This window comes from Vipera berus (genome assembly GCF_964194415.1).
Source record: "Vipera berus genome assembly, chromosome: 2".
Taxonomy (NCBI): Eukaryota; Metazoa; Chordata; class Lepidosauria; order Squamata; family Viperidae; genus Vipera; species Vipera berus.
The window spans coordinates 819,531-832,404 of NC_138203.1; the positions used below are offsets into that span (position 1 = coordinate 819,531).

The window sequence follows — 12,874 nt, forward strand, 5'->3', positions numbered from 1 at the left end:
AATTGGGCAAGTTGATTTTCTACTCTGCTGGAGGCCTCCACAGGTAGCCCTTGACTTATGACCGCAACCGAGCCCAAAGTTTCTGTTGCTAAGTGAGACATTTGTTACGTGAGTTTTGCCCCATTTTACCATTTTACTTGCCACAGTTGTTAGGTGGAATCGCTGCGGTTGTTAAATTAGTAATGTGGTTGTTAAGTGAATCCGGCTTCCCATTGACTTTGCTGGTCACGTGACCCCGGGATTCTGCGGCGGTCGGTCACCGAGCACCTGGATTTGGCCGCCACAGTCCTAACTCTGAAAAGCGGTCACTCTTTTCAGTGTCTTTGTAACTTTGAACAGTCAATAAATGAACTGTTGTAACTTGAGGATTACCTTGAGCAATTAATAGTTGCTGAATAAAAATAACCCTTATCCTTAAAAGCACCTTGATCCGAGAGGAGCGTAATATCAAAGGCACAAATACAGCCCGAGCGAGACTTGGCTCAAAAACAGCCACTGCGAGGGGGACCTCGGAGTCCGAGTGGACGATCGCTCGACCGTGAGCCGGCCGTGTGCGGCAGCAGCAGCCAAAAAAGCCAACACAATCCTGGGTTGTATAAACAGAGGCATAGAATCAAGATCAGGCGAGGTGTAAGTACCGCTTTGTAAAGCCCCAGTGAGGCCGCACCTGGAATACTGCAGCCAATTTTGGTCACCACATCACAAAAAAGGTGTTGAGAGTTTGGAAAAAGTTCAGAGAAGAGCCACTAAGATGATCCAAGGCCTGGAGACTAAAACATACGAAGAACGGCTGGGGGACTTGGGTTTGGCCGGTCTAGAGAAAAGAAGAAACAGGGGGGTCATGATAGCAGAGTTCCAGTATCTGAGGGGCTGCCACAAGGAAGAAGAGGGGGTCAAACTATTCTCCAAAGCACCAAAGGGCAGGACGAGAAACAACGGATGGAAACTGACCGAAGAGAGGAGCAACCTGGAATTGAGGAGAAACTTCCTGACAGGGAGGACAATCAACCAGTGGAACAGAAGTTGCCTTCAGAAATTGTGGGCGCTCCATCACTGGAGGTTTTTAAGAAGAGGGTAGACGGTCACCTGTCTGAGATGGTACAGGTTCTCCTGCTTGAGCAGGGGGCTGGACTAGAAGACCTCCTGGGTCCCTTCCAGCTCTATTCTATGCTAATTATCTTCCGTGAGTTCCTCAGCCCTTCCTCCTTTGCAGAATCGTCTTAACTAAGATGAGAAGGCAACGCTGGCATCCTTCCCTCCTCAACTCTTTCAGGGGCTGGGAGGAGTACCGGTTACAGACCTTATGCGTGAGCTGAAGGTAGTAGCAGCTCACCGTGCGCCGGCCATTCCTTCGCCTGGCCTTCTTGGAAAGAGCGAGAAGGGCCGATCTCTTACCTTCCTCCGTTAAGCAGGAGGGCCCAGTCAGGGCAGATTAACAAGAGTTAGTCAAATATTTAGTCAAACACACATTAAGACTTTAACTGTTGAGGACGCCTCTTTCCACCCTCTTGCTGGATGAAGGTAAAATCCGCTGAGAAGAAAGGAAAGCAAGCCAGGCCGGAGGCTTTGCTTTTACTCTGATATTCCTGCAACTCTTTTGCCTGCGAAACGAATTTGTGCTGGTTCTCTGTCTCTGGAGCTGCTTGTTCTCATGGTGTCTCTAATCTGCCTCTTGGAATGAGACAGTGAGTCCAGCTGGCAATTGGGAAGGAGAGGCTGGCCTGCTTTGGGCTCCCTGGGGGTGGGGGCTCTTTCCCTCCCCCTCTCTCCCTTCCCCCTTTCTTTCCCTCCGTCCCTCTCTCCCTCCTTCCCTGGCTTTCTCCCTCTCTCCCCCTCCCTCCCTCCCTCCCCTCTTTTCCCCGCCTCCCTCCCCCTCTCCCCTTTCTCTCTCCCTCTCTCCCCCTTTCTCCCTCTCTCTCCCTCTCCCTCTCTCCCCTTTTCTGCCCCTTTTTCCCTCCCTCTCCCTCTCTCCCTCTTTTTCTCCACCTTCCTCCCTCCCTCCCTCTCTCTTTCCTGCTTTTTAATGTCTGTGTGAAGCTGGTGGGAGGCATCATCTGCTCTGGGTGGGGGTGTTCTCAGAGATACTTCTATATTTTAGGCCAAGCCAAAGATATTTTAGAAAACCTGGTCTTCTTAAGTCAGGGCGCTGCAACCTTGACCACTTTAAGACCGATGGACTTCAGACCCCAGAATTCCTCAGCCAGCTAAGACTTAAAGTGGCCAAGGTTGCAGAGCCCTGTTTTAAGTGCCTGAAGGCTGTAAGGATACGGAGAAACACATCAAAGATTGAATCTCAACAAGATGCGACTGTTTTCCAGAAGCCATCTTGTTCTCTGCTAGCTGCTGTGGCATAGAAGCAGATGCACAATTTGGGTATCCTCCTAGACTGCCAAATAGGAAAGTGGAAGAAGCCATGGTTAGTTTGCCTTTGTCTGGCTGGTCTAACACAATTAGAGTCACTCTTATTCAGATAGTTGTGTTCAATAACCAACACGGTCCGTGCTTTTCTTTACGTCCTGGAGAGGTTTCTATGGCTGTCAGACCTTGACATCTTTGAAGAGGGTGATTTTTTAAAAAAAAACATTGTATGTGGGAATAGATGGAGCTCGAGGTTTCATGCATCACTTCTCTACCTTAGGAAACAGCCGTTGACCTGTCAAGGCTGAGACGCTCTGTTCCTCTCTATCTTTGCAGATACTGAAAAACATTACTTGGTATTCAGAACGCGTGCTGACCGAGATTTCGCTGGGCAGCCTTCTGATTCTTGTCGTAATAAGGACCATTCAGTACAACATGACAAGGACAAGGGTAAGTTTCGTAGCTTGGATTTGTTTCAAGTAGAGTAGATATTTCATTTTCTACTTTGGTGGCAACCAAAGTTTCTGACAAAAGCTAGTAGTGTACAAAGAGCCTGGTCCTTGGTGAAACAGTAAAAGCCTGAGGAATTTTCTCTTGTTGAAGAGCTGAGGAGCAAAGAGATCTGAAATGCAACCGAAACCCCAGTGTTGTATTACTCTAGAACAGGGGTGGGAGTTGAAGTCCATCAGTCATCAAGGGGGCCGTCGTTCCCCCCCCCCCTGCTGGCTCAGGCATCCTGGGAGTTGAAGCTCATGGTTCATGAAGGGGCCGCCGTTCCCCCCCCCTGCCCTAGAGAGATGAAATAGATGCAAGGGGGGGAGAAGATATGGGAAGTGTCAGTTGTAACCCAAACACCAAAGTGATCAAGAAGTGAAAAATATAAATGCTCCAACTCTAAAAACTCGTGTTTTTTTCCCCTCTCCCATCGAACACATGAAGCCTTCTTATGCGATTAGGCAACTAGTCTGCAAAATACAGTGTGGGTGGTCATGGTGAGGAGCCCTACTCTTTCTTAACTTGCTTTGCTGCAGGGTAACAATCATGGTTAGAGTGCATCTTTGTCATCTGAACAATTGTCAGTCCCCTTAGAGCAGGGGTCTTCAAACCTGGCCCTTTAATTAATTCTATGAATTATAGAAACTAATTGTTAATGATTTCTCTTTATAAATGTAAACCTAGTAAACACACTGTTAACCAATTATTATGTGACTTATGTTTTAAAAAATCAATAAAGCAAAAAAAACACACCTTTGGCTCTTTGATGACTTGTGGACTTCAACTCCCAGAATTCCTCAGCCAGGCACGGGTGCCTGGCTGAGGAATTCTGGGAGTTGAAGTCCACAAGTCATCAAAGGGCCAAATTTGAAGGCCCCTGCCTTAGAGAGATCAGATCAAGAAATCAACTCCACAGGAAGGCCGAATCTGGTTTTATTCCAAGTGGCTATAATAAAGCAGAATCAGAATCTTTCTCCGAGTTATGAGGATCCTCTTCCTCTTTCTGGAGGCTTCCGTGCAGCATCAACGGAGCGGACAACCGTTGGCTGGGCTGGGGTAAGGTCACCTGCCTTGCACAAGGGATTGGGCTAGGACAGAGGCCCCCAACCTTTTGGGCACCAGGGACCGCTTCCGTGGAGAAAGGTGCCTGCTTTTGTGGGCTGCCCGCATCACGCGGATGGGGCCTGGCTTGTTTGTGTGGCCCGGTTGCTGGCCTGTCACGGCCCGATACCGGTCCATGGACCGGGGGTTGGGGACCCCTGGACTAGAAGACCTCTGTGACCCCTTCCAGCTTTACGATTCTAAGCCTGATTGAGTTGCACCTACTATTACCACTACTTAGAGTTCAGTGAATTAGGAAGGTGTCTGAGACATTTCAATTGTCGTCAGGCTATCGTAGAACTGAAATATGTTTTATCCCTTGGCAACAGAGCTGGCCTATCTTCGTCATCTTTCTTACGCTCTGCAGGTAGACTTCAACTAACAACTGGTCATTTAGTGACCATTTGACGCTCTGACAGACCTTTCTTGGGGGGGTGTACTTATGATCCAAATTCAAAGTTCCGATGGCCACTTTCCCACCGACCCACCCACAGTCACATGACTGCAGTTTGGAGACTCGGCAAGTGGCCCACATTTACAGTGGTTTGCAGTGTTCCCCAGTCATGTGATTGCGTTTTACGATGGTTTTATCGAAAACTGGCACTTAGCAATTGCAGTAGCCCTTAGACTTGTATACTGCTTCACAGCGCTTTTACAGCCCTCTCTAAGCGGTTTACAGAGTAGGCCTATTTGCCCCCAACCGTCCGGGTCCTCATTTTACTGCCCTTGGAAGGACGGAAGGCGGAGTCAACCTTGAGTCGATCCGGATCGAACTGCCGGCAGTGAGCAGTGAGTCCGCCTGCAGTACTGCATTCTGACCACTACGCTAGCATGGCTGCTACTTCTTGTTTTCAGCAAAACCAGCCCATAGTAAACCAGGGGTGAACAGAATCAGAAAATTAAGTCAATCAGATGGGCGGCCCGATTTATGGCTGTCACAACTTACACAACTTTAATGGGCAGGCTCCATTACGGTAGTAAGCCGAGGGCTTTCTGTGCGAGCGGTAAACCTGATGCTATTGTGGGGGCAACTTTGCGAAAAAGCGTTCCGCACGGACGTTTATGTTTCAATAAGTGTGGCTTCTATAGTACTAGTTTAAGTCAACCTCTTTTATGTGGGATATTGTGTGTCAGTTTGCAAGTAATATGGGAAATGTATTGTTACAAGCCTACATTTGGGGTGGGTGGGTGCAAGCTGCATTTAGCCAAATAAAGTAAACGTTAAAGCTTGAAATATAAGCCACTTTACCTTTACATTTTGATCAGCATTAATGAACTCAGCAATTCCACCCTAAAAGATGTAAACCCATTCAGCTAAGATGACTTAAGCCAGGGGTCTTCAAACGTGGCCACTTTAAGACTTGTGGACTTCAATTCCCAGAATTCCTCAGCCAACCCTGGCTGAGGAATTCTGGGAGTTGAAGTCCACAAGTCTTAAAGTGGCCACGTTTGAAGACCCCTGGCTCAGTGATCAATGAGACTTAGCCCTCAGATCAAAAGACGGGCTAGTCTCGTTTTTATTGCAACTCTGCCTCCAGTAAACAGAAAAAAACCCAGGAATTATTTCCTTTTGACAGGCCCTGCTGTGCACAGGAAGGATAATCTGATGTGTGTGTGTGTGTGTGTGTTTTTCCCGTCTCATCTCAAACAGGACAAGTACCTCCATACCAATTGCTTGGCAGCGCTAGCCAACATGTCCGCCCAGTTCCGCTCCCTCCACCAGTATGCCGCGCAGAGGATCATCAGGTAAATGCAAGTCTTGTACGGAATAATTCCACTACGTTTTGTGTTCAGTTCTGCAGGAAAGAGACTCAAACCTCCAGTCCCTAAATTTAAATATTGACCCTTAAGTCCTGTTCAGCTTCACCGAGTCTGGAGTAAATGTTTATGGATGGTATGGATGGCAAACATTAATATTGCTCGCCCTGAGAAAAAGCAAGTAATGGGTAACGTCTTGGGAAAAGGCCTGCTTAATCAGTATTGAACAAATGAATATACTATTGAGTTACGTGAAGTAAGTGTGGTTGTGACAGATGCCTGTGAAACGGGGGTTGTAAAAGAGCGGTTATTTGTGATTATGTGGAGTATTTTATGCGGACTGATGAGGAATTTTCTTTATGTGATTTGCTGGCCCAGGAAATTCCTCCCTGTAAATCTGCTTCAGGAAGACAAGGCAGGGTCCACAATTATTTTGTGCACATTCAGTTCCTCACTAGACCTGCATGGTGCAGCTGTTGCCGTGTGACAATACAGGGGTGTCCGTGCGACTCAGGACAGAGAATTTAATACCACTTGCTTGAGCAGTTAATCTTCTTCACATGGAACCCCATTGCTTGAGCATCACAGCTTCCTTGCTCTAGGAAGTCTAACTTACACAATTAAAAAGAAGCTAGATAATATATCTTATCCTATCCACCATGCCCCCCCCAGTGAAGTTTGACCCCACTCCTGTCCTTCCACAAGGGCTTGAAGACCCGGCTATTCCTGTTGGTCTGGGGACTTTCAAGTGCAGGAAATCGGGATACAGGCAGTTCAGATGAATCTATAGCTTTATTATATGCCAAAGCTCTCTACAAGAATCTGAGCTACTAACGGTCAGAGCGACTTGGCAGTACATAGTGGTGGGATTCAGCCGGTTCGCACTGATTTGGCAGAACCGATACCTAATTTTTTGTTGAGTTTGGTGAACCGGTTATGATAAATCTGCTCAAGCCTCCCCTGCTGCCTCCGTTGCCGCTACCGCACTTCCTTGCACACACTTTCTTGCCGCATCTCCCTTCTCCGTTCTGGAAACGGCAGCCCCGTTTCTGGCAGAAGGGAGGAAAGGAGAGACAGGTTGTATGGAAGGACGCTAAGCTCTGGGGAAACTACTCCAGCTGGAGCCGGGCGAGGAAGGCCAGGCTCCCCTTCCCCGACGGTTCTGCAAAGCCCTGGAGGAGCGGATCCACTTCCCGCAGGTTTGACCTCGGCACCCGCTTCGGACGGCAAGTTTGCTCTTTTTCTCCAGGAGGCCCTTTGAAATTGCCCCCCCCCCTTCGTTTTTCTACCTTAAAATCCAGAGCGGAGCCATTTTCCTCCCGATCAGCTGAGGATACGGTAGCCACCAGTATGATGTTTGTAAGAAGCTGAGTGTCTGCTCTGGATTTTAAGGCAGAAAAGCGAAAGGGTGGAGGGCAGTTTCGGAGAGCCAAGTTCTTCTCCTTGCCATCCGAAGCGGGTGCCGAGGTCAAACCTGCGGGAAGTGGATCCGCTCCTCCAGGGCTTTGCAGAACCGTCGGGGAAGGGGAGCCGTGCCTTCCCTCACCCGGCTCTAGCCGGAGTAGTTTCCCCAGAGCTTAGCGTCCTTCCACACGAAGCGTCCTTCCTTTCCTCCCCTCTGCCAGGAGGAAAATGGCAGAAAACGGGGCTGCCGTTTCCAGAAAGGAGAAGGGAGACGCCGGCCGGTGCAGGGCGGCAAGAAAGGGTGGACCAGCAAAAGAAGGAAGGAAGACTTACGGACAGCCGGGGAGGCGAAGGAAGCTACCGTAAGCTGCCTTTCTGCCTCTCTTGGCTGGGAAGAAGGCAGGCCACGTGGGCGGCTGCTTGCTGCAAGCAGGTACGCAATGGTGGCGACAGAGGGCTGGCGGAGGGAGGGCTACCAGGGCTGGCGGAGGGAGGTGGCAGGAGAGGCTTGCGCCCCCCCCCAGTCACGGTGCAAGCCGTGGCCAGTTGACAGAGAAGGAGGAGCTGGATGCCCCTGGGAAGGTGATCTGTGGGGTGAAGGGGGGGCGGGGACCAAAGAAAGCCCCTCCAGTAGCAGACGCGCCTGTTGCCGTCACTCCCCCTTGGCTCTCAAACGGTGGAGGGGGACGGGGTAAGGGCCGTCCTCCGTAACATGGCAGTCCGGCTTGGAAGAGGCAGGCGGGCAGCTGGGTCACTGAACCGGCGGCCTGGGTGCAGGGGCCATGAAGTAAGCAGGTGCGGGGCGCGTGGGGGCAGCTTGCCGCCCTCCCCCCCCCCCGGCTTGGTTTTTACACACCTCTTAAAGGATTCTGTGATTTCAGAGAGAACCGGTTATTAAATGATTTGAATCCCACCACTGGCAGAACATAAGGGTCAACGGGATTCAAGGTGGGCTGGACTTTGATCACTTGTGGGTACAAAGGGACTCAAGGCTGATGACGCTCTTGACCCCGCCCTCCGGTCTAGCCTGGTCATCTCCTACAGGGACCCGATAGGGGAGTACATCACTGGAGGTGGCTATTGGACTAATTAGCTGACCCAGTCTCTCTCCCCCCCCCGTGCTTTCTGCTGCCCCTTCCCACCTTTTTTAATTCCATATTATTGTACTTCCATTGTTTGTTTTTATTATTTTATTCCTTTGCTATTTTATTCATTTACTTTTTTTAAAATCACTTTTTCCTGTTTTATTGTTTTAAGCTGCTCAGAGTAGCTCCATGGCGAGGTGGGCAGCAAATAAATTTAGCAAACAAACAGCTGTCTTCCTTCAGCAAGACCATTATGTTAATGAAGAAGCAAAACCCTTATGACCAGAGGTCTATTTGCATATTAATATGTATATGTATTTATATGTAAGGGTGTAGGTATATACGTATGTTGTATATAGCATGTTCATATGTGTGCGAGAGCAGGCAACAGAATTTCATTTTTAATGTTTGCCAGTGTGCCCACAGTAAAAAATGACCATAAAGGTAATCTAGTAGATGCTTGGGTCTCAGCCCTTGCTCCCCCCCCCATATCTTTGAGCACTTGACTCTCTTTTGTTCTGGGCTTCTGTCTTGTTTGCTGTGTGGTGCCAGTTACAGAAGCCTTTCAGGCCATTATTTCCCTACAGCACCTGCGACGCCAGGACTAAACACCTCCTTGCAGCTGAATTCTGCTCCTTGCTTTAAACCAGGGTTCTCCAAACCCCAAATGTTGGCTGGGGAATTCTGGGAGTTGAAATGCACAAGTCTAACAGTTGCCACGTCAGAGCACGCACAGTCTTATTGCGCTGAGGTAATCCAGGAGTAAATACAGTAAAGAGTGGTTTGTAATTAAATGCTGGTTTATATTACACTATATCTACAAATATACACTAGAAATAAAATACATACATGTGGTGAAATAGCAAACTCCAATACACAGCAATTACAACAGTCAAGTGGACGAGAGAGAAAAACTCCAGCAAAAAACTTCCCTTTTATACTCAGACTCTTAAAGGGATACAGTCCCTGCTTACTCTTAAAGGGACACAGACAGACTCTGCTGAGTCATTCCTATCATCGCATCATCCACCTTGCATTTACCTATTACTTATCCTGACATGTCAAGTTTGGAGACCCCTGTTCTAAGCCAAGCGAGCCCTCCAACAATACGCTCTCTCAGGAAAGAGCTTTTCCTGGAGCAGCGGTAGCGTTCCTAGTAACACCGTGTTTCCCCGAGAATAAGACCCGGTCTTATTTCTTTATTTATTTGCCTCCAAAAGAGGCACCAGGTCTTATTTCCGGGGGTGGGGTGTCTTTTCCACTCACCTCCGACACCGCCAGCCTCCCCACCACCACCAGCCGGCCCTCTTCTCCCGCGGTCGAAGGAGCAGCTTCACTCTGCAGCTGAGAAGGGAGTTCCCACCTGCATTTCGCACTCGGAGGCCTTTCCGGAAGGCCACTGGAGCCGATAACCGAGCTACGGATTGAATCCATAGTTTGGGTCTCGGCTGCAGAGGCCTTCTGGAAAGGCCTCTGACGGTGACATGCAGGCCGGAGGACGCCGACCAGAAGAAGTGGCCACCGAGGCGAGACAGCTGTCAATTCATGGGAGGGCTGATAAGTGGGTGCAAGGCGCGTGGGGCAGCTCCACCCACCCCCTGCCCTAGCTTGGTTTCTAGGCATGCGCCCCGCCCCAAAACTGGGGGTTACTTTGGGGGTAGGGCTTATTTTAGGTGCCCCCCAAAAATCAAGCTAGGGTTTATTTTTGGGGTAGGCCTTACTTTCGGGGAAAACATGACATCATAGGCTGATAGTTCTTGAAAAATGAACATCCTGGGTTAAAACTCTTGAAAACCCAGTTAGGTTCACCGATTACGTGAGGAGTCCTCGAGTTATGTCGGTCCCATTGTAGCCATAACTCACAATGATCAAAAATTGGGTCCCTCACATGATTGACCCAATTTTGAAACCTTTTGGGGATCGGTCATTAAGCAGGTCTCATTGGGCAAGGTTTTTCTGAAAACTGGAAATCAATGCTCTTTTTGGGCAAAAACATTGTAAAACACAGTCACATGACCACAGGGTGCTGCCAGTAGCCATTTGCTAGGTGTCTAAAGAGCGGACACATAACTGGTGTGTGTGTGTGTGTGTGAATCACTGTGAATCCAGGTCATAAGTATTCCCGGGGAGATGCATCATAACTTCAGACGGTGGCTAAGGGACCGTTTGCAAACCGAGGGTTTCCTGTATTTCAACTCCGCTTTGTTGAGCAGGCCATTGTGGTTAGCTACCCTCACTGCGTTCGAGCTAAAATGGCAGAGTCTACAAACCGCCATGCTGGCTAAAATCATGGAAAATCACATTATCACCCGATGCAGGAAATCTGCCAATCGTTGCTGCTGCTGCTGACTTCCCCTGAACTCCTGCAAGTCTATTTGCTTAGTCTCTCGAAACCTCCTCAGGATGTTTGCTCCCATTTGGCTTACTCTGCGCTCTGAAATCTGCATTTGTTTCTCTTAGCATTGCCACTTCTGTAGCCTAAGCCTTTCTCGTGTTTAGGTAGTTTTGCAGAGTGCTGTATTAAAGTTTTCTCAGAAAAACCACACGCTGAAGCCGTAGTTTCTGCCTAGCATCTGAATACAGCAGTGTTTCTCAACCTTGGCAACTTTAAGACGGGGGCACGTCAACTCCCAGAATTCCCGGCTGGGGGATTCTGGGAGTTGACGTGCCCCCGTCTTAAAGTTGCCAAGGTCGAGAAACATTGGAATAGAGAGAGAAAAACAATGGGCACTTTTACCTTTATATTCCAGAATAGCTGATGGACAGCATGGAACGTCGAACAGAGAGCCTTCGTGCGTTCAGATGCAATCCAGGGGTATTCAATTTCTTGACCGCTATCTTTTTTAATGGGAAGGGAGACTTAGTTTATCCTTGACTATTAATGCTAACACAACTATAGGGGGGGGAAAAACCCCACGGTGAGATCTGTCTGAAACTGTGTCTTTGGGTAAAATGATTTTGTTTGTACTGGGCAAACCCTAGCAGAGAACAGCTTAGTCCGATCTTTGGCCCTACGCGATATTAATTATGGCACAGAAGGAGAGGCAGTCATGGTTGCACCTTTGAAGTACGAGCAGTTTTGGGGACGACACTGATTATTTCTCTCCCCTTTTGCTTTGAACTTGCATTTGGGACAGCGAGCACATGAATGAATAATCTGTGCAGAGGACTAAAATGGAGAAAATGCGTCTCTGCTGGGATTCTTTGGACCCTTTAGTAGCTTTCACCAGCAAGAGCTTCTAGTCAGCTTAAGATTGTTATCAGATATCTTATTTCCTGGCTTTATTTCAAGATCCAAACTCTTTAACAACATAGAAAGAGATTTTTCTGATTTATGATAGAATATTAGTAGTTCATTCCTGCATTGGTAACCACCAACTCTGAAGCTTCCTCCTTCCGTTATATATACAAGATGGACAGTATTTAATATTTATTTGTTACGTATATGTAGGGGTGTGGGTCTATCTGTATGTTGTATATGGTATGTTTAGGTGTGTGTCATGTATGTGTCATGCGGGCAACTAAATTTCATTTTTGAGGTGTGCCGTTTTGTCCTCAGTAAAAAAATGACAATAAAGGTTATCCTTTCCTATCTGATCTGATCTGATCTGATCTTACCTAATACTGTCTAAAGATAGTTTTAATTGTGGTTTGATCCTGCAATCATTATAACAGGTTTGACATGTGTGAGAAACTGTAATTCTTTACAGGGGCATTCACAGCAAACTGTTAATGATATCAAATTGACAACAGATGCAATGATGTCAGCAAGCCAATGTGTCTCTTGAGTGCCGGTATCTCTGATTTGATGCAGTTTGACTGACAACCATTTCTTTCATGATCTTTCAAATTTACAATGGCACTGGAAAAAAAGGTGACTTACAACTGTTTTTCACAGACAGTCGATACAACCATCACAGCATTTCCCACGAACACGTAATTAGTATTCAGGCCCTTGGCAACTGACTCATGTTTATGACGGTCGCAGAGTCCCGGGGTGACGTGATCCCCTTTTGCGACCTTCCGCCAAGCAAAGTCAGGGAAAAAGCCGGGTTTACTTAACATCCATGTTACTAGCTTAACAACTGTGATGATTCACTTAACCTTTGTGGCAAGAAAGGTTGTAAAATAGGGCAAAACTCACTAAACAAATGTCTTGCTCAGCGACATGAATTTGAGGGTCAATTGTGGTCGAAAACTGAGGACTACCTGCACGCAGGTCGTAGCATTGCTGTAATGGTGCAAGACGGGTTTAACGATCAGTGGCCTGAATGGGCCAATCCCAAGGAAGCTTTCTGTATTGTAATGAAATGACATCCCCTGACTTTGACGAGTTTGCTGGGAAGAAAAACATTGACAGATAGAGAATAACAGAATAACAGAGTTGGAAGGGACCTTGGAGGTCATCTAGTCCAACCCCCTGCTCAGGCAGGAGACCCTCCACCATTTCAGACAAAAGGCTGTCCAGTCTCTTCTTAAAGACTTCCAGTCTTGGAGCATTCACCACTTTATAGCAGGATTACAACATGTCGGAAGACTTTGGACAAAGATGAAAAACGAGGATAATTTTGGACTATACAAGACTGCAGAGTTGCCAGGACTTAGGTGAAGGAAATTCCATTCAGCTCAGTTTTAATCCGGTGTTTGTTTGTTTTTTAAGTACAATAACTACG

General features: G+C 47.8%; 1 protein-coding gene across 5 annotated transcripts in view; it reads left to right on the forward strand.

The window, feature by feature from the left end:
* Positions 1-12,874, forward strand: part of DYM (dymeclin) — a 237,098-nt gene that overhangs the window by 104,470 nt on the left and 119,754 nt on the right. For all 5 annotated transcript variants that reach the window (XM_081319258.1, XM_081319257.1, XM_081319260.1 and 2 more), the window contains 2 exons: positions 2,695-2,808; positions 5,606-5,700. In XM_081319258.1, the coding sequence (XP_081175384.1) occupies positions 2,695-2,808; positions 5,606-5,700 (209 nt within the window). The remainder of the gene's footprint in view (positions 1-2,694; positions 2,809-5,605; positions 5,701-12,874) is intronic.